Source organism: Kryptolebias marmoratus, linkage group LG13 (assembly GCF_001649575.2).
Source record: "Kryptolebias marmoratus isolate JLee-2015 linkage group LG13, ASM164957v2, whole genome shotgun sequence".
Lineage (NCBI taxonomy): Eukaryota > Metazoa > Chordata > Actinopteri > Cyprinodontiformes > Rivulidae > Kryptolebias > Kryptolebias marmoratus.
Genome location: NC_051442.1, coordinates 6357249 through 6379433, shown reverse-complemented (window position 1 = coordinate 6379433; position 22185 = coordinate 6357249). Strand labels below are relative to the sequence as shown.

Here is a 22185-nt window from a genome sequence, read left to right as displayed (position 1 = left end):
TTTAGCAAAAAAACAACAAAACGCTTTTGCTTTAATAGGAGAAAACATCAAAGTAGATTATTACATTTTTAGCTCAACGATCCTCAGTCTCTCAGTCAGTGTGTGTTTTGTTCTCGTTACTGAGAATCTGTTTGTCAGGAACAGTTTAGAGGATTTCTGAGACATACTAAAGAGAACAGACTCTGTCTGGATTTGCACATCAATGTTTACCTTGGCTGAGATGCAAATTCTTCTGTGTAGTCCTGAACTCTAATGTCAAAATTTGCTTCTTTGTAAATCTTGGTAATAATGGAACTGAAAGAATCAGTTACTTAAAGAAGATCTTGATATTAAATTTGTGTTACACTTCACTGTACTTTGAGTGATTGCGACTCTGAGAAAATCGAACTTTACCCACAGGATTGAATCAGCACGAAGCCAAACTTTCATTACTCTGGCTGTTTGGGAACCCTGACCATCACAGAGCTTTTCAGGTGTCTCGGTCACAGTCGAGGGCTTCTCTTCTGAAGCTGTTCGTCACACTCGACCCAACACCTCAGCCTCGCTGAACGGTGAAACCATTTATAAATTGAAGGACTACAATGTTCAGCAAGCACTCAAAGACGCTGCGCAAACAAGCTGTCATCCTTGAGCATTACGGCAAAAGCAGCTCTGTGAAAAGCAATATTAAAGGTTCTTTCCTCTTATCTTTCTTTCCCCTTGAAATTGAAGCAGATTCTTTAAAATATCCACTTTTCTTGTCAAATAAACTTCTTCATTCATACAAATCAAGCCAATGAAGGCTGCTGGCCTTGGTCGGCGCACAGACAAAACCAGACCCATTCATATTTCTTGTGGTCTGTCCTTTTGAAGTATCACAGATCTATTGCTGAATTGCTTCTGTTTGACAAGAATTAACCTCCTGGGCCATTTCAGGATGTTTTTAATCTTCCCCTGTCAGAGGGGTTTCTGAACCCTTAATTATTTAAACTCGCAGGGAAGAGTCTGTGTTATTTATGTGTGCGTAGACAGAAAGACCGACAGAGGAGAGAGCAAGAAAGAGAAAGCGGAAAAAGTGAATATGGTCCTGATTTATTCCACAAGCCATTTATCTGCAAGACAGATGCAAACACACTCTCCTGCTGTCTGTGGATGTATGGTATGTAAACCTATACATCACATGTGGCGGCGTGATACCTCTGGAAACACACAAACGCTGTTTGTTGTAGTTCCCCTTAGTCTCCTCACCTCCTTTTAGGTTTAAAAGTGAAGCAAAGAGCACCCCGCTGAAACAAAACCCATTTTTTCCAGATGCTCTGCAGAGCTTCTATTACCTACCCTTAAAAAATCCCTGCCTGTAATTACATTAAGGTACAAATCTGAGGCGCAGACGAACCTTTTATCCAAACTCTGCAGAGTAAGCATCCGTATCATGTGTGTCTTTAACTTCTGGGTGTCTATTCTTTGCCTGTTTAAGAATCTGCAGAGTTGTTCTGTTTTTCAGGACCACTTCTGGTTTGACTGTAATTAGTCATTGGTGGGAAATCCCAACTTTATTTTACTGCAGATGGTGTTAATTTTATAGAGCAGTGTGTTTGTCGTTTTACAGTGGTCAGTCAGAAGAAAAAAAAACGTGTTTTACAGAATGAGGAGATTTTTTGTTGAACTAAAGGTCAACAGATGCCAAATATGAGATTCCTGGCTCCTATTTTGTATTTTTAGCATTTATTAGACTTGATGAAGATCCAGGTAATCAATAAAAAAGTCAAAAGTTCTGATGGAATTAGTATTTTACACAGCAATACTTTCTCTAACCTGTGGCACAACTAATGTTGCTCATAAATCTCTCCTTCAAACATCACAAGCTGGAATCATTTGAGAATTAAAGCACGAATGTTACGGATTCTTTGCTTTGAATGAAGACTGCAGGAGTTTTCTTGCTGGATGTCTTGCTTCGCTTTTGCAAAGCGGCTCTGCTTCGTGTGAAGTCTTTCTATCGGATTCTCCGTCTGCTCTGTGTTTTTGTGCCTGTCTTGTTTTTCCTTCTCGTCTTGTGCTTTGTGATTTTAAACACATGTTCCAGTGTTGAGATGTTGAGTCATAGTTTTGCCTTTTTGGTTTCCCATCAGCAGAGGACCGCCGCAGAAGAAACTCTGCTGGTTTTTCCTTCTCTTTTCTTTTGTCGTCTTGTTTCCAGCCTCTGAATCTCTTTCTGCTGCTGTCAAACTTTTTCCCATGTGTAATTACAATGTTCTTCTTTTTTATTCTTTTTCTTCTCTGCTTGCCAAGCTTTGGGACTGTATTGTAAGTATATTTATCTCCAGTGCCACTGTTTGATTGTCCCCAAATGTCCCTTCTATCATGTTTTTCCCATCTGTGTTTTTTTTTTACATTACATCTGTTTTCCACGTTCTTTGTGGGGCTTTGAACTGTGTTTATACTTCATTTGATGCTGTCTTTTGTAGTGAAACCTCATAGGCAGCAAAGTAAAAATCTTATATTTTTTTGTTTTGAATAATTCCCCTAGGGGTGAATTTAGCAAGTTTGTTCATAAAACAGACACAGATGCAAATCACAACTTATAAAATAAAAATTGGGGTATTTATTCCTAGCATGACTTTATCACACCCGAGGTAGGCAGTGACAGTCTTCAAAGATAAGGGACACTTCTGAGGACCTAAATGTTCATATTTTGGACCAAGAAGACAATGTTTGAGAGGGGTCTGAAGGAAGCTATTTTACAACAAACAAGAGAAACCAGCTTTAAACAAAGAAGAAAGTCTCAGATTTCAGCTTTCAAAAACCTACAATGGAGCATTAAGCGTTAGGTTTTTTGGATTTACCACATCCTGGATGACTGAGAATCTTCACCAGCTTAGTTTCCCGCGATATTGAGTCAAGTTTGAGTCACCGACTCGTCTCCAGCAGTCGCAGCCCCAGTGAGATGCTACCTGAGGCCATTTTGCACAGCCCCATCACTGCTCTGCGTGCCTTCACATGACATTTATACATTTTGACTGCAACATGGTGTGACAGGGAAAGAATTTGGCAAACTGTAGAAAACAGGGCAAGGAGGAGGACAGTTAGTCTCTTTATTGCTTTTTTGCAAAAAAAAAACGATAGTTTGCGCAGAAACTATTTGGCTTCACTGTGCAAATAAACTGCAGGGTTTTGAAGAAAATGAATGACGTTTTAATAAAAAGGGTAATTGATTGGTTGTTTCATTAGGAGGACAGTGATTTTACTTGTCCACACAAGACTGCAGCGTCTCCAGGGAATTAAACATGATTATAGCCCCTCATCACCCTTTGCCCTTTCACAGGATATGGTACCCAGCTTTTTATCTAAAGGCTTCTCGCACTCTAATCACAAATCACAGCTAATGAGACACAAACCATTTAGCTTCAAGTCCGCCTGCTCTCACCACCCAGCTGCACATTAAAGCCAAACTTCTCATTCACAGCAGCAACCAAGAAAATGGAAAGCTGCAGAATGCAGAAATCTTCAAGCATATATTCATCTTTAGCATGAAATTTAGTTCCCATTTAATTTGCATAAAGCGTAAATGTCATGTGTTGGATATAAATGAGTGTACAGTCCATAAAGAAGTCATTTATCTGCAAGAAAAGCAGCCAATGTCAAAACATCAATATGTCTTAATTCTAGAAGCCAGCAAAGGCAAAGTGGGTTTCAGAAGTGATTAATTACATTTCAGTCCTGCAATTTCTCAAAAAAAGAGTTGAAACAACTTTTTTTTCTAAATAAATGAAAATAACTGGCCATTCAAGATTAAGAAAAGATAATTGACAGTATTCTCTTGGTAAAATAATGTTGGTTTTTTTCAGCAAAAAGAATCAAAAAGTTACCTAATACAAAGAGGGGAAAAAAACACTTGTGAAAACATAAGAACTGGACAAAAACGCATAAAACAGAAACTGAAAGCAGCAGCAAAATGACCTCCTGACTCACAATCACTTTATTACAACATAGCATTATTAAATCCAAATCTTGTTTGCACACACGGACGCAGCTCCTTAAATAAACAGAGCTGATTGATAACCAGCATTTACTGTAACATTATTGTTATTGGTTGTGCCTTCAGCAGTTTGTTCCTACTTATCATGCTGCTGCTACTGTAATGATTGTAATATAGGTACTGCAATCTAAACACACTTGCTGTAGCAGCTTCATGTGGTTTCCAGACCGTCTCTCTGTTTGTCACTGCGTGGCTCTCATAACTCGTTCGATTAAAGCTCTCTGGCTGCTTGTGGCTAATGGGCCGTACGCCCTGCCACACTCAGACACAGAGATGTTTAATGCCGTGTTTCACTCAGGGAAAATGTCTCCATTATTTAATGCGCATACTCCCATGGAAGTCACGTGCAGCCGCTCCAGCATCAGCAGCTCCATGAAGCTGTGATCAAGTTCAACTCTCAAGCTTTATTGGTTTGAATTAAAACAGTAATACACTATATTACCTAGCTTTGTTCCCAATTTAGAGCCCTGTCATTTACATTTAAATGATTGTTTGTGGTATATAAAAATCTCAGCTGGAGCGGAGACATTATACTGCAACGATGTCCTTCTCATACTGTCTGTTAAAGGGTAAGAGAGTGACAGGAATGCATATAAACTTCATGAGAAGAACTAATCTTTAAAAGGCCAACACAAGTTGAACACATTTAATCATAACTGAAGACATTCTCACTGTTTGCACACTTACATTTAGGTGTTTGTTCAACCTTAATGCGTGCATTTATGCTTCTCTACTTTGCTCAAGTTTTTATTTAGTTTGACTCTCTGTATCACGAGTGCTGTAATGCATATAATTACTTTCAAACGTGGTTGTTTGTATGCTTTTACACCAGCCCCTTGATTTGATTCAAAAGTATCAAAACAAGCTCAGTTTCTTTTTAAGTATAAAAAGGGTCCAAATATATTACCCGATAATGGTGAAATACAAACATATATTGTAGTTTTGGCACAGAAATAAGTGGAGATCACCAGCCACTCGAAATAACAAGGCTGTGATTTTGCAATGGATGATGTAATCTAAAATACACTGAGGGTTAAGAGGTCAAGCATCACTTGCAGCATATAGAATAACTTGCCATTCCATTCAACTGATTTATCACATTATTGACAATACTGGATTCTTCATTCTTCATTTTCCCTTTCCTTATGAGCCACTAATCCGTTGCTGTTTTGTTCTCTCTTCCCCTCCTTAAGACATCCCAGACCAAGTTATCCGGGTGTTCAAAGCAGACCAGCAGAGCTGCTACATCATCATCAGCAAGGACACTACGGCCAAGGATGTCGTCACCCACACAGTCAACGAGTTTGGCCTCCTCGCAGCGCCTGAAACCTACTCCCTGTGTGAGGTGTCGGTGAGCCCGGAGGGAGTAATAAAACAGCGTCGTCTGCCCGACCAACTTTCCAAGCTGGCTGATCGGATTCAGCTTAACGGCAGGTGAGCGACTCGGATATTACATTACGGCTAAATGTATTTTATAGTCACATAGATAGTTGTTAGCAATTTATTTCCCAAAGTGAGTTTAGTGTTAAAACATTTCTGCCTTTGCAAGTTAAAATGGTACAAAATAATACTACTTTGATAAATCAGGAAGCAGCATAAATTCATGCCTAGGGAGGAAAGAATGATCCAAAATGCACATGGATCAGTCCCTAAATCTGATCCACAGTGAGGAAATTTGGAACAAAGTTAGTTTGATGTAAAACACGAGGTTTGAGGATATATAGATGACCGTTTTTATTTTAAAGTCTTAAATATTTAGTGATTGGACCTAAAGCCCAGATCCCTGAAAGTTGAGGGGTTATTCTTCCTTATTTTTTTTTTATGTTCAAATATTTCTGGATTGGTCAAAACTATTAAAGCTCACACAGCCTTCAGTGCTTTATCCAATTTAAGATTTGAAGCCCTATTCTGAACAGAAGTCTCACTCGTATCTTTCACACAAAAGGCTCCAAACCTCACACTGTCTGCTTGAGATTAGCTCTGCTCAAGAGCAGATCATGTCCAGTATAATGTTAGAGATTAAATCCTTCTGAAGGAGTGGTTCTCAGTTCTCTTCCTGAAGGTCCAGGGTACTACTCTTGTGATTTACCTAATTTAGTTAATGTTGCTCGGCTGCAAAACTTGAATGAAAACCAGCGGGACTCCACGTGCCAAAGAGGAAAGTGGGAATTTCTGTGCTGATTCAGAGGAATTAAATAATAGATTATTCTTACCATATACAAAGGATGGACATGGTGTTTTGTACTCAAAGGTGAAATCAAAGTATCTTTCTTAAAATTTGAAATCACTCATAGCCATTTGTTGTTGGTTTCCCCTTTTGCTTTTGTATTTTTTTTTTTGTCTTGGTTTGTTGAAAGTCAAAGTTCTTTGTCTTGCTGCTATACATATTTTAGGACGAAAGTTAGTAGGACGTAGCAGAAAATTAGACTGCAGCACCAAAGTCTGCCTTAATGTGAGTCCGCCATCAGTTTTTCACAGTTTTATCCCTCTCTCCTCGTCTCCTGGGGTCCCTCGTCGGTCCCCTCCCAAGTAGGCTAGCATGAATTTTTCATCCTCTGTCAGGGGCGGAGGCCTCTGCAGACAGCACGGCATGTCTGGAATTATTCATATGCACACACTCGCACAAACTCATACAAAGACAGCAGGACAATCAAGTTCAATGCACGCTGACGTATTCACTGCTTTGAATAACTACGAATTCGATTTTATTCACAAATTAAGACAAAAGAATGTCATTTATCTGCATTCCTTGCCTTCAGATTTAGAGAAACAATAAGAAACAGGCTTCAACGTTTATAGAGTGCTCCACTTCAGTGCTGGTAGTTTGACAGTATTTGTACAGACAATACATTCACACACTCCACACTGTCAGCAGGATGAGCATCAGCAGCATTCAGCAACGCTTCCTATTTACCAGAATCAGTTGGGAGAGTTACAACGCTGCCTCTTTGTAGCCGTCATCCTCTGCTGACGATGATTGACAGGAGGTCCAGGAAGGGCAGGCTTAGCCAATAGCCAACCTTGTTCAGACTGTCAACATACATATAAATGAAGGGAGAGGAACTCAAGCTCCTAACACACTAATGCTTACTGCCGCTGGACGTTTCCAGTGGTTTGGTTCGAACCCACTTCTGTTTAGAACCAGTTTGTCTGTCATTTTAACAATTTGCCTCTTCTCCTGTTGTCCTGTTGTCTTCATTCCTCTTTTTTTTATGTGTTTAAACTTATGGAGGTCCTGAAATGTCTTAAACCTGACTATAAAAAAACATTTTTATTTCCAAGAATGCTCTTTTGAAAACAGAAATCTTCTTTCACGTCTCGTGTTTTATTGCAAGGAAATCCGGCTCGATCAAACCGTTGCCCGTTGGTGCTCTTCCCACCAGCTCTTTTGTTAGTGTTATTGTGCAATTTAGAGTTGCATTTATGCCAACGCTATACTCCCGAGGAGCGCCCACTTTAGGCTCATAATGCTCTGAGGGTCTGCATTTGAAGACAAACACATTACAGCTCCATTAGCGTGAAAGTAGGAGGCTTTGATTTATAAACTAAGAAGCTTATAGTGTGTTAGAGATGGCCTGCTGCTGAAGGCTCTACCCGGAAACTTTTGATGATTAAGCATAAAGAGAAATGCATTTTTCTCACACACCTGTTCTGTTCTTTCTTTCCTTTCCTGCAAGTTCTTCTCTTGTTTTGTGTCTCATCTTCCATAATCTGTCAGCATTATCATCAGAATATTTATGCCTCCTTCTTATACTAAACTTCATCTTACAGTTTTAAAATTGGAAAATGCAAATAGAAGTCTGGAAACATAACAAATGCTTGCATGGATCTCATCTTTAGTCCCATTTCATTCTTCTTTCCTTTAAGATACTACCTGAAGAACAACATGGAGACAGAAACCCTGTGCTCGGACGAGGATGCCCAGGACCTCCTCAGAGAGAGTCAGATCTCTCTGCTGCAGCTCAGCACCATGGAGGTCGCTGCCCAGCTCTCCATGAGAGACTTTGAGCTCTTCAGGAATATTGAGTCTACAGAGTATGCATTTTATCACATTTTTTTATGACATTTACAACATTGAACGGCTGCCACATACAAACAAGCTAAAAGAGAAAAAGATAATTCCTTAATTAAGGACATTCTGATGTTGTGCACTTTTTTTTAAAAACATGTCTGCCCTGGTTCTCAGGTACGTGGATGACTTGTTTAAACTGGACTCCTCTGCTGGATGTGGAAATCTGAAGCAGTTTGAGGAAGTGATAAACCAGGAAACGTTCTGGGTTGCCACAGAGATCTTGAAAGAGCCCAACACCCTGAAGAGGATGAAGACCATTAAGCACTTCATCAAGATCGCCCTGCACTGCAGAGAGTGCAAGAACTTTAACTCCATGTTCGCGATTATCAGGTGGGTGTGAGGCGAGGGGTTTAACCACGTTTCTCATCTCAGTCATAGTTCTGTAGGTTTCCTGTTCTGTAATGACGTCAGCTTCAGTAACGGTGACAAACTTTGTTGACCGATCTTCCTCATTTCAACCTCAGAAACCTGTCGCGCCTCCTCCCTTCTGTTGTTTCTCCCAGACCACAAAGATGGCTGCCTCAGCAGCTTCCTGGCCTTAACAAGAAATGACAATCCCATTTATAGTTTGTTCAGATTATTGATTCCTAAAGAAGCTCGTTTTGCCTTATTTTAGTGAAGATTTTAAATGATGGGAGAAAAGGCTATATTACCTTGAACATGAATTTACCGTTTCAGTCATATGAAAGACAGTTTGAGTCTTTTCAAAGCAAAAATGAAAAGAGCAAAGTAGAAAACCTATAAAACCAGTTCTATAAGTTGAGAAAAGGTTGTTACATGATGCAGATTATCTGAAAATATAATTTAATTTGCCCGATGAATTGTCCAACCTCCTAAGGACAAATGTGAGTGTCTCTTCTGCTCGTTCTGTTGGGCAGAGTTTGTGTGTTACTTACAGTTCAAGGAGCTCAGCAATATGATGATCTTTTGTTCACTGCTGTAAAATGTACTTTGGAGCAGAAGTGGCTGACCTCCATGTCTCTTTACACTCCTCACAGCAGGATTTCTTTGCACATATGGCTCTTTGATGTGTAACCCGCTGGGTGACAGGGGCACAGCTGCTGCTGCTGCTGCTGTGGATAAGAAACATGACACGCAGGGTTAGATCTTTAACTCTGAGCCTCTCTTCGTCTGAATTAAAATAAAATCCAATTAGCGACAGGTTTGAAAACATTTGTTCCAAGTGTTTCACCCTCACTGACAATTAACCCAGAGGAAAGCTGCATTTTGACCACAGCAACTGTTTTTTTCGGAAGCTTCAGCCTTCAGCTTTTTTAAGGGTTTCTTTAAGTTCTTCTTTAGAAATAGCTCTTACTGCTCGTAAACACAACATTTAAACCCAGGTATTCATGCAGCTTCGATCAGCTGGAGAATGAATGAGGCAAGAGAGCTCCAACTGTGATGTTTTTTTTTTTTTAACAATAAGGCTTCAATCTCAGTTTTGCAGGAGATTATTTTCTGAGGCACAAATGAAAACACCCTCAGTTCACAGAAACGTGTAATCACAAGTGATTTAAGTCAATCCAGCTGAAGTGAACTACCTCGTATTTCTACCATGCAGTTCCATTGATAACGGGAAAGGACTGAAAAGAAGCAAAAAAGTTCTTGTTTAAGAGTGGTAAAAAAAAAAAAAATCTTGAACAAAATATGTTTTCCATTATTTATCAAGTCAGCATATAAAAACAACAATAGCTACAAAAATAACAAAAGAAGAGAGCAACAAAAAGTAGGACTTGTACTCATGGATATTAAACATGCTGAAATTAAACTCTTCTTTCTTCTTCTCTGCTTTTGTTTTCCCTCACTGCTCCCTCATTTGTCGTCCTCTCCTCTCCCCGCCGTAACCCATTTGTCTCTGCCTCCGCGCTCCCCTTCTCCACGCCCTCCTCCCACCTCCCTCCCTCTCTCTCGCAAACAGCGGGCTGAACTTGGCACCAGTGGCTCGACTGCGGAGCTCGTGGGAGAAATTGCCGAGTAAGTACGAGAAGCTCTTCAGGGACCTGCAGGACGTCTTCGACCCGTCCAGGAACATGGCCAAGTACCGCAACGTGCTGAGCAGCCAAAGCATGCAGCCGCCCATCATCCCGCTCTTCCCGGTGGTCAAGAAGGACCTCACCTTCTTGCATGAAGGTAAGACAGATTTGAAGGGCAAGATGTCTTTTATATTTCAAGCAAAAGAAAGCTGAAAACTGAGGCTTTTTGATGTGGTGAACAAGTCATTCTGTTTAGTTTAAGGTCACTTCCTCTGTGTGGTGTGAAAAATCAAACCTAGGCTCTCTCACGAACTTCTGCTGAAGGCTTCCCCATGTTACTTTTTAAACTTAACATACCGGAGTCAGGTCAAAACTACCCAAACTAACTTCTCCTTAAAGGTTTGGTATTTCAACAATAACACAGAATGAAACAGAAAGCTTCCCTAATTGTGCAAGTAGCTAAAAAGAGAAAATTCTCATATTGCTCAAGGTGGTAAAGTATGAAAAAAAGGAGTTTGATCTCCTGGAGCAATGGCAAGAAAACCACTAGACTAAAGAGGTTTCACTTTGAAGAATGTGCATTTTAGGTGTCCCCAGATATTAATCATGTATACGTTGTTGACAGCTCACCGTCTGATTTGACTTTGTGTGCGTATGTTACTCTGTCCGCTCTTCCCAGGGAATGACTCCAGCGTCGACGGCCTTGTGAACTTTGAGAAGCTTAGGATGATCGCGAAAGAGATCAGGCACGTGGTGCGGATGACTTCAGCCAACATGGACCCGGCCCTCATGTTCAGACAGAGGTTGGTTTTTATGACACAAACAACAGATTTTTAGTTTATATTACATGCAGTTTGTTGGAGCTGTTTAAGAAATATTCCAAGGAAACATGCTTGTTGCACAGATATTAGTTTTTTTATATTATCTGACGGCCTCCAGTCAGCGTACCACGAACAGTAAGCCCAACTGTGGCGGTGTGAATTAAAAGCCGCAACTTCCTTCTAGCAATTGGCTCTTCCTGTTTACCGTTAGATCGCAGCAAAATTCCTCATTAAGGCAAGGCTGCGTTTAGGTTTTGTTTTTTGTTTTGTTTTTAAAAATTGTACTTTCGAAGGCTACAAATGTTGGCAAAAAGGGAACCACCTGTCATAACTCCACCAGCCAACCTGGATCCCTCACCAATGGGATCGGGCACACACTCAAAGTCTTGTCCAATCAATTCCCATTTGCTTCCTTCTCTGTCCGCGCCTCTCGGCAGTTTGGATTGCTTTCCTTTGCTGGAATGTAACCGGCCAATAATACAAGGCACGGATTGAATGGAAGTGTAGGTGGAATTGATGACAGCTGCAGTGTGTTGTTGGTATCACTCAGTTTTGTGTGTGTCTATCACAGTCTGTCACTGCTGCAGTGCATGTCTGCCCCCTGCAGACACTCCCGTCACACTGCAGGTCACACAAATCCCTTCAAAATGACAAGTCCTCCCACTTCTGTTTTTAAATGATTTCGTATAAGACAAAGCTTTTAGGAGACGAAACAACCTTCTGTTGTGAGTCTGTGACACAGCAGGCCATTTCACACACTCCTCAGCTCAATATGAGCCAGAGTCCCACATGTTGTGTCCTCCCATTTTCAATCATTTGCTGTTTGTTTGTGGTGGCATGAACTCCACATAGTCTCGTCTCCTCCTTCACCTCCACCGATCTTTGAACTTGTCTTTAAGTCACGCTTCAATCTTCGCGCCTCTTGCTTGCAGGAAGAAGAGGTGGAAGAGTTTAGGGTAAGTTTGTCCTGGTTGCCGGTTTCACCCGGTTTCGGCCTGGTCCGACTGAAATCCCATCCACCCTGCATCCCCCACAGCCATAAACTCTGCATGTTTTCCTGTTACCATATCTAAATGTGTCTGCTCATGCTTCTGTATGATTAACCCTTCCATTGCAGTGCTCATTGACATGAATCATACTGAAGTCCATCATTGACCCATTAACTGTCTATCATGTTCAGTAGAGTGTATATTTGAGTCAGATAGTAGCTTGAAATCATACTTATGTATATTAAAATACAGCTGCACAATGTATTGATAATTATCACAGAAATGTGCAAATACATGCAGACAAAAATGCAAACTGCAGACCAATAAAATGTGTGTCAGTCAGATGGATCCCTTCTGCCCTACAAACCAAAACAATAGCTTTTAACTAAAATAAGCAAAACTGCAGCTAAAACTAGCGAAAACAGCACCTAAAAAGAGCAAAAGAAGACAAAAATAGGCCAATTGTGCTGAAGGAATTGAAGAGATCGCAGTGTATTTTTATGGGACTTTTTTTTTTTTTGATAATAAAGGTAAATAATTCAAAAAGTCTAAACATTACAACTAGTAAAACTCACAGCACACTGTTCCTGATCAAGCCTGACCAAGCGGAAGTAGTTTTGATTGCAAAAATCATACCGAAGAAACAGTAAAGCCTCCACACGGTAAATTTGGCGAGTAATTCCAAATACTATTTGACTCAGTATTGTTCAGGTTTGTTCATTTTTGCATCCCCTTGATAAATAATGTGCATCTTTTGTTTTCCTAACCCTTTTTGCCTCCATCTGACAGAATGTTCTGCTGTTCTGTAATGTGATAGCATGGCACTTTAGGGAGCGCTGCCTCCTTCCCAGCTGCATGGCCCCCAATGCTCCAAAACAAAGACTTACAGATTTTTGTAGTGAAAGTGGTATTTGATTTACAAAATAGGTAGGCCTTTCTGTTGTATTTTTGGCTATACTGATTAATATTTGTTCCTTCTCTCCCTCAACCTTCATTTGCTTTTTGTTTCTGCATTTTTATATGCATTCCTCCCCTTCCCATTCCTTATCTATCCTCTGCAACTTCATCCTCCACTTTTACCTCCTCTCTTCCTCTCCCCTTCCTCTGCGTTCTTTCGCTCTTCCAACAGGTCGTTAAGTCAAGGCAGCACCAACTCCAACATCCTGGACGTGCAGGGCGGAGCCCACAAGAAGCGAGTACGTCGCAGTTCGCTCCTGAATGCGAAGAAGCTGTACGAAGACGCTCAGATGGCCAGAAAGGTGAAACAGTACCTATCTAACCTCACGGTGGAGACAGATGAGGAGAAACACCAAATTATGTCCCTGCAGTGTGAGCCGTCCTACAACACCTGTGAGTAACACTTAATCTAAGACCGTCAAACTCCCTGTATTTTAGATTATAGAGGTAGTCATGAGTTGAATAACACCTCTGATCCTCACCTTGTAAGGTGTGCTTTGTTTTTAAGGAGAAATTTGGAGAAACTCATCCTTTTAGAAAGCCGTTTGGCATCATTTAAAGCAATTCCGAACAATATTTGCTTGAGAATAAATAGAGGATTTGCTAATGAGCATTTTACTGGTTGAGAACCAGTTTTACACTCATCATAGTAGCTTGCACTGCCATCTGGTGTCTCTGCCAACATTCTGCAGTCAGTTTGAGGAAAAAAGCTGAATCAGCTGACATAAACTGCTGTGAAGTGACTATCTGTGAAAGGAAATCCCAAAACGATCATTTATTCCTGATAGTTAAATAAGAATCTAATTGTGAAACCATTTAGTGTCGGACTGGATGTGCAGTTTGTACGCTCCGAGGACCTTCTTTGTTCCATGGTAAACTATCGGGACACAGTCCTCTGAACAGAGAATAAAACTATCATGTGTTTGTGGTATCTGAAGTTGTTCACTTGTATCAATTTAGAGCAGCAAATAAACTGGGAAGGTGTGTAAAATTGTAATATGTAATTTTTTCATGTTGTTGACATTTTGTGTGTGCGTTCTTTTCAACTAACGTAGCTCTCTTTGAGCAGTTGAGCTGAACATAATGTAAGAAGATGGCAGGAAAGTAAGCATCTGTCTTTCTAATTTATTTATTTTTCCCCCAGTGAGCAAAAACTTGAGCGAGAGGAGATCCACCAAGTCGGACATGTCTCCGGTGTCTCAGCGGTCGACCCTGCCCTTGGGGAAAGCTCAGAACAGGGTGTCCCAAGTCCTCCAAGCCCAGGTGCCACTGAACCCTCTCCGAAAGAAGAGCACCGCCAAGGACACCGGCACACCTAGTGAGCACCGCTGAGCTAAACTTTATCATCATTACACTCATTTCTACCAAGATCTCTTTTAATGCTTACCTTTTTCATTTGCATTGGGAGTACATTTCTATCATAATTAATTCAAGCAATTGTGAAACATCCTTAATTTCATCAGTAGCAGGAAACTGTCAGTTCTGTGGTTTGATTACATCCTTCCACACTTGTTGTAGAATAGAGGAATTAATTATCCAATGTTGCTGCTATAATTAATTTTAACATCTATTTTTAGTGATGATCTATTTTTAAAAAGCCTTTTTTTTCTGTTTGTCAGACTCAAATTCTCCCCAGGTGGTGAAGAAACCTCCAGCGAGCTCGTCAGACGAGTGGAGCTCCAAGAGACCGTCTGATGACACCATTTCAACCATCTCATCCCTCCACTCCAGCCCCACGGTGTCTCCTCAGGGCTCTCCACGCAAAGGTACCCACAAATGTTTCATTTTCTACTGGTTTTTTTCTTTGTTCCGTTTGTAGAATATTCATTAGCTGTATTTCCTTACTTAACAAGATTTTATACTTTTGTTTTGGGGAGTTCTTTACAGTTTTCCCCCCTCATTTCTGAATATTTTTTATTATTATCTACTGTTTAATCTCTTCTTTTAAACCTTGGTTCTCTGTGTTTCAGTGGGAGGCGTAACAAAGTCCCAGAACTCCAGTCAGATGAACCTTTCGGGATCTTTATCATCTCTGACCAGCGATGCCAGCACAAAGACTGGCGTCAGCCTGCGCAGCTACGGCATAGGTGGGGCCCTTCTCCACAAGAGGATCCTGCTGATGACCAGCCAGCACAGCCGAGAAAGCAGCAGGGAAAGAGAGACAGAGCTGGAGGAAATAACTGAGGAGATGATGCAGGACGAGACAGAGGCAGCTCAGAGAGGCATGAGTTTGTCAGAGCAGAGGAGAGGAAGATCGAGGCAGCAGAGCCAACAGGGTGCTCAGACAGATGCGGAGCAGATTGTACTGAGGACAAGAGCAGGAACACCAGCACTGAATTGCATGGAGGCTCATAGGTCTCCACTCAGGACTCTGTCACCACCTCCCGAATCCCATTTCATGAGACCAAAACCCCCAGTGTCACCCATCAGGGCGAGGCTGATGTCACCTTTCAGGGTGCTGAGAGAAAGGAGTCAGTCCAGGGAGAGGTCGTTCCAGAAAAGTGGGGAGGGAAGTGTCCAGACTGAACCCTCCTCACCTCAGAATGAGACACAAGGACAGACAGAGCAGAGAGCCAGGAGATCAGTCAGCCCCAACCCCTTCCTCTGGCTGTGCAGAGACAGACACAGCAGGAGGAAGACAGTCTGAGTCACTTATTCTGAAACACAGTTTAACAGTCAGAGTCTTTGTAACTTTTGTAGAGATGTCCCTAAATGTTTGGATTGTTTTGAGTGATGATGTTTAATGTTTGAGGCACAAAAGGAAGCGTTGCGTAATGTTTGAAGGAAATGATGAGGCTCAGAGATGAAATTATATCTGTGCAGCAGCAGCCACAGACGGATAATCATTTCAGGGTGACCTCTGACCTCTGAGTTACCCCAACATGTGACTGTATGCGTATTGCTGTTACGTTTTTGTAAGTGTAGCAAAATGTGTCAAAGCATGAGTTCTGTTCAGTCTGTTTTAACCACAAAACGAAGGGAGTTTTTTCAGTAGAAAATGTTTTTTAAGAAGACAAAAAAGAAAGTTCATGACCTTTTGTTATTGACAGATGGAGCTTATCTTTGTGAGTTCTTTTCCGGTGACATTGGATTAAGCTTTGAAACCTTTTTAGTTAGATAAAGTTTGGAGTGTTTCTTAAAGCCTCGTTTCTCAGTCATTTCAATGCAGTGTAGACAGCCTCTTTGTTTGCAGAGCTTTAACATTGTGTTTGGCATTTTTCTGTTTCTTTCTTCGACATTTTCAGCTGCTTTTAAATCTCAACATCATCAATGCTCCTTTCTCCCCAGGTTGCCCCCCAGGCGGTAAAATGGACAACCTGTCGGACTCGAGCCACAGCGAGATCTCCTCCCGCTCCAGTATCTGTTCGGTCGACTCGGTCCCGGCTCCCGGGCCTGACGACCGTTGTAACAGGACCTGTACCGCTGCTGCGACTACTGCCGCTTTCGCTTCAAACCCCACCGCCGCGACGGCCGCCGAGGTTGCTGAGGGCACCGCGGCATTAAATGCACATTTAACTGCTGATTACAGCCAGCCCAGCACAAGGTAATTAGCTTCGGTTCAGTTCATTTTATCTAATCTGTCTGCTTAATTAGCTCAGGTCGAAAAGAGTCCTTGCAAATTGAAAGTCATAATGAGATGAACAGATTCTGGGTTTTAAAGGGATGGATGGCACATTTGGCTCTGGGGAGCTCTACACTTTGTCCAGAGTACAACACTTTCCTTTTATTAGGACATGAAAAATATTGTTTGAATGGGGCAACACAGGGTTTTAAGAACTCAAAAAGGTCTCTCATCATCAAGACTTCTTCTAAATACGCACACATAGTCTAAATCCCTGTCATCCTCATACTCCTGCCACAAGTCATTTGTTAAAATCCTAATAAATCTGACAGAAGCTGACCTCTGCCACAGGACCCAGATATTTGACAGCAAGTCCTCAGTTAGGACTTTTGTCCACCACAGAGTTCGCCACTAAATAACCTCCCGTGCACCATCTGCTGCCGTTCACCCCTCCTCCGTTTTCTCCCCCCATTGCTCTCCAATTACATACCTTCCTCATTAAAACCCCAAGAACTGGAAGCCATAAAAAAATAACAGCTTTTTATTAGCATCCCACATTTACAGCCCTCCTTGCTCCTCCTTTTATCCGTGAAAAAGGTATCGGCTTTCACGCCAGCGGCTTTTTAATCCGGCTGAGTAAACAATACAGTGTTTTTTATTTTTTATTGTCTACCGTTTTGTTTATTGTTCCTCTTTGTTTGGGCCACTCTGTCTCATAAAGAGAAGAATAAAAGATCTCCCCCTCTGATATTCTATCACCTTGGCAGCCGTGCTGTATAACGCTGACTTGTTTTATGAAATGTGGCTCAGTTTCATTGAGTGGCTTGTTTGTCCTTTAAAACGGTGTCAGTGAATCAAACTGCTGCTTTGTAAAACGCAGCCAAGGAGAAACTTTTTGCCCAAGCTTCTTTGGAAAGTTATTTATTACTCAGACCACACTCAGGTTTTTGTTTTCACATGTTCGCAACGTCAGATTTGATCCGGTTTTCATTTGTTTTAACTTGTTGATGCTTTGGTGATTCTCTTAGTCAAATATTTCACAGCTGGCAAACTTTTTTTGCTGCCTTCTTTACCACCGTTTAACAAAGCTCATATAATAATCTTTCTTTGGGACGTTGCCTGTTGATTCTGCTTTTTAAAAATCGTTTAACCACTTTCAGAGCCAAAGAAGTAAAAGTAACCTGTAATAGGTACATGTTTTATTTTGTTTTTCAGTTGAACAATGCACATTGAAGAGGAACTGTGTTTAGTTAGGATTTTTAGGTGTTTCATTTAACAGGTAGCCTAATTTCTGTGGTTCTTTGATTGGATTACTGAGTGATTTATCCACAAATATCTGGCACAATATAAACTCTTGACTTTTGCCTTGAAGAAGCAAATAAAAATTGTAAATAATGCAGGCGGTAAATGAGACTGAACAGAAGGTAATCAGATCATTAACTGCTGGCACACGTTTCCCTTCATGTCAGGTCAAAGAGCGTTATCAGTACTTTTTGTTTTATGTTTATATCTTCACTTCCAGATTTAATGTAACGAGTTGTATCTATGTGCTTCAAAGACGGATGCACAAGAAAAACAGTAATTATTTCACTAATATTTTGTTTTACCATTGTTTTTTGTGCTTTATTTTAATGACTTTTTCCATTTTGTCTGTTTATAAATGGCAGTTCTTCAGCATTGGGTCGAGGACACCCGGGCCGAGCCTTCAGCGCCTCCCTCTCCACGGAGGAGCTGACCACGGACCACACCTCCATGGACTCCGTGGCCGACAGCGGCCGCGGCAGCTGGACCTCCTGCTCCTCCAACTCCCACGACTCCTTCCAGAGCCTCCCCGCCTCCTCCTGCCGGCCATGGGACCACGGCATCCACGGGCCCCCGCTCTCTCTGCCACACACGCACCTGGGCGGATTTAAGCACACGCAGCTGACCCGGCCAATAGCGGAGGTGGAGGCCGCCGGACCGACGTGGGCCGTCGAGCACCACTCCAGAGACTCCAGCTCCGATCTGACCGAACAGTTTCGGCAGAGCTGGACGTCATCCAGCTCCCTGTCAGACAACTATGAGGGGAATTACGGAACGATAAAACGGCGAAACACCTCGGAGCATCCCTCCTCGCCAGCCAACGAGGAAGGAGGGCAAAGCACAGACCCTGCCTACAAAACGGTGACATCAAGCACAGAGAAGGGCCTGATAGGTGAGGGAGCAGGTTGCAAACGGGTTTGATTTCCTGTAAACAGTGTAGCAGCTGTCCAGACCAACTCTGTTGCTGCATCTGTGTGCTGGTCTAACGAAAGGTTTGGGCTTATTTAGATCCTGTTTGCAGGAAAAATGTTTGCATTCAATAGTTTTAGATATGCAGCAAAACATCACCTTTTAATCTACATATCTAAGATGGCTGGGTAGAAGAAATTATTCCTTTAGTTTAATGTTTTACAGCTTTATTTTTGATGACTTTCTGTTAGGGTCATATAAATGCTCTCATTCGGTAAGACCCTCCACTTTAGTAGTTAGCTGTTAACAACAAAATGTTTGTACTTTTAGACAGATTACCAACACTTCTAGAGCAAGAGTTCCTCTGCTGCTGAAACAAGTTGATTTAAAGAACCAACACTGGATCGGTTCTTTAAATCACTTTTAGTTGCTATTGATCTAAATTAATGTCTTTTCTCATTTTGGTTGTTGGCTGAATAATTTCCATCAGAGTTTGTCAATATTTTCTGATGTTTTACTTAACACTTTACTTAATCAATATATCTGGTAAATAATGAAAAACATCAGTCAATAATGACTAAAATATTTAGCTGCAGCTCAAGCTGTCTGTATGAACTACAGCCATCCATCTCATTGGTTGTAATTTTGTTCTTTTAATTTTCCCACCGTGTTGGTGCATGTATAGTTGTGCGTTGTTTTAGTGAAACATCACGTTAATTTAATTTTTCCATTATTTCCCCCCCCCTTTTTTTTTCTTTTTCGTACCCCACCTGTTGATCATTTCTCATCCCACACTCCCCCCTCCGCCCCCCCGCCCCACTCTTTCTTTACTCCACCCCTCTTTTATTTTCACCCACACATCCACCCAGTGTACTGTGTCACCTCCCCCACCAAGGATGAGCGTTACCGAGCTCCCCCTCCCACCCCTCCAGGCTACCAGGGTCTGGCTCTGGGGGATCTCGGGCTCACAGACGGACTGGTGGGTGGGCTGGCAGGTCCCGTCCCCCGGCCTCCTCACATCCGACCCCCAGACTACAGCGTGGCCCTGCGGAGGAGCAAACTGCTGCAGAGCCCCGGGGCGGCCGGTGGGCTGGCTGAGGCGCGGAGGCTCCACCTCCAGCACCAAGACGCCCGGACAGCCAGCTCCACACCGGGCCACTCCAGACCCCCCAGCACCTGCTGTCCCCCACAGGATCTGGCTGATAGTGATGACGGTACTTGTACCACCTTGTTAAATTCGCAGTAAAGCCACAAGTCCACATAACCTAAAGCAGTTTTTATTTTCAGTTGGCTGCTAATCCATCCATCTCTTTATAGATTACATTTATTATTAATTATATAATTAACAATTTTAGTTATACACTGTTGGAAAATTCTAATTTGGGGTTCATTGGTCCCATTTATTAGTTCAAACTTTGGACCGATGCTAGAAATGAAATCGTAGTTGTATCTGACAACACAAGCCCTCTGAGTCCTTTGAACTTTTAACAAATTTTATCTTTTGTTTTTCCCCCCAGATGAACAAGTGTCAGCGGTGTAAAGTCACGCCCCCCACCTCCTTCCACGCGGGTCGGGTCGGGTCGCGTTGGTAAGACTTTGGACTAAACTAGCGGCTTGTCGTCCTCACGCGTCAGAGCACACCCTCCAGCTCCGCACCCCCACGAACCTCTGGGTCATGTGACCTCCTTTTACGAACCTATCACACAAATCAAAGAAGATAAGTTTTAGATACTTTCTACGAAATCTTTCGAACAAAGCGGGACGAGGCGGCGTGACGGAATCAGACCGCAGAAGATGGACGTCTGAAAAACGAACGACAAAAAGGAAGGAACGAGTGAGAAGAACTCTGAACACAGACCACCATTTACCTCCATTTGTGCTGAAAGCTCACACGTCTGATGGTGTTTCGTAACGTTTTTACACTTTGACAAAGTTGTACAGTTGCTTTCATTTGTAAAGTTTTCTCTCCCCTTTTTGTTAAATCCCTCTGCCTTGCGAAGTTCGGACATGAGAACGACGAGAAGCTATTTGAGCATGAATGTTACAGACTAAAACCCAAAGGGAAATATAGATTTTGATAGAGATTTTTCTTTCTGTGAATAAGATGTAGTTTACAGACAAATGCACAGAAATGTAATCCTGTATAGGTTTGGAAAAAAAGAAGAAAGAAGAGAATTTACCCCTTTGCAGCGACAGAAAGCATGTTTAGCACTTACTCTTCTTTGCTTAACTTGACAGAGAAAAAAACAAAACAAAAACAGAACAAAGAAGCAGCATCAATGAAGCGTTTTTTTTCGTCTCGTTCAGGTCGCGCTCCTCCTGCTGCTCTGTCTGTCCGGCCTGCGAGGTACTTTTAGCTGCACGCCGCCTCCTGGATGTTCTGTAAAATTATACCTTGTTTTTAACGGGCTGAAGAACAAACGCCTCGCTGCTTCCTGTTGAGTAAAAACGCGCGTGCTTATTTTATCGCGGCAACTCTAAAGAAAAAAAACAAACAAACATCTAAATGAAAGGGCACTGAAGCGGTCTGTGCGTGTGCACGTAGACTCACGCCAAACTCTTTAGTTGTGGTCCAGACAAAGACAGAACGACAGTGTTTACGCCAATGCCTACATCTTTTGTTTACAGTGTTTATTAGACTAGTTGTGTTTGAAATTCTGGGCTGGAAATTAACGCTCCGAGTTTAGCAGCAGGATTGCGGAGACGCAGCGTGGAATCGTGCTCACAGTGGCTTTTCCTCCTTATTTAAAAGAGCGAGCAGCAACAAACACCCGTCAGCACGCGGCGCGTTTCTACGCCTGGCCTCCATCTTCATTCCATGCTGATGGTAAATTATGTCAAATATTTAAGAGATGTGCTTGTAAAACCTTCATTTGTATTTAAAGAGGAAGCAGATTTGTACATTCACTCGAAAACTGTTTCCCCCGTTTGTAAGTCGGGGGGGGGGTGGAACTGGAACCTGATCTTCTGTTTGTCTTGTGTTGCTTCTTGTTTGTTGTTTTTGCCACACAGACTTGAAACAATCAGTGCTAATATATATTTACACAGCAGATGTATGAATTGATATATTTTTGCTGTTCTTTCTTTGGGCCATAATTTAATGTAAACTGTAAAAAAAAAACAAAAAAGAAAAGAAAAACGAGCAAAGAGGGTTCTGTATAGATGCTATTTTTTTGAGTATTTTGTTAAAACAAATAATCCGAGGTCGTGATTGCCCTGTTTGTTTCTTTGGGGCAGGAGTCTTTAGAGGAGTTTTTGTTGGTTCTTGTCATTTTTTATGACACATTTTTGTTTTTGTTTTTGTTTTCCTGCCCTCCCTCACAGTTGTTGCTGCCATTTCCTGTCTTTGAGTGTAACTGCTGCTGTGTTTTTTGGATGTGTGTGCTGTAGAATCATATTTAGGAGACGTTTTTTACCTTCTTAGCGTGCAGTTTTACCTTGATGTCTTCTTCGTGCATAAAGGTGGTCCCCTTTTGAGTCTCTGGCTGCCATTTCTATGGAACAAGGTGAGTTCCTTCAAACTCAGATGGATCTTTGACGCTGTTTTATTTCTCTCTTTGAGCTGAACAGAAAAAGGGCCATGTT

The 22185-nt window shown here is 41.8% G+C and overlaps 1 protein-coding gene across 9 annotated transcripts in view; it reads left to right on the top strand.

Moving 5' to 3' along the window:
• rapgef6 (Rap guanine nucleotide exchange factor (GEF) 6) overlaps positions 1-21798 on the top strand; it is a 119956-nt gene extending 98158 nt beyond the window's left edge. For 6 of the 9 annotated variants that reach the window (XM_017419895.3, XM_037979090.1, XM_017419902.3 and 3 more), the window contains 15 exons: positions 2269-2283; positions 5209-5449; positions 7883-8050; positions 8202-8417; positions 10006-10217; positions 10740-10863; positions 11814-11837; positions 13000-13220; positions 13972-14145; positions 14447-14593; positions 14798-14914; positions 16116-16371; positions 18057-18583; positions 19470-19814; positions 20118-21798. In XM_017419895.3, the coding sequence (XP_017275384.1) occupies positions 2269-2283; positions 5209-5449; positions 7883-8050; positions 8202-8417; positions 10006-10217; positions 10740-10863; positions 11814-11837; positions 13000-13220; positions 13972-14145; positions 14447-14593; positions 14798-14914; positions 16116-16371; positions 18057-18583; positions 19470-19814; positions 20118-20140 (2810 nt within the window). In that variant the 3' untranslated portion in view covers positions 20141-21798. The remainder of the gene's footprint in view (positions 1-2268; positions 2284-5208; positions 5450-7882; positions 8051-8201; positions 8418-10005; positions 10218-10739; positions 10864-11813; positions 11838-12999; positions 13221-13971; positions 14146-14446; positions 14594-14797; positions 14915-16115; positions 16372-18056; positions 18584-19469; positions 19815-20117) is intronic. The other 3 variants (XM_037979089.1, XM_037979087.1, XM_037979088.1) reach the window with 2 other exon arrangements.
• The last annotated feature ends 387 nt before the right edge of the window (positions 21799-22185 follow it).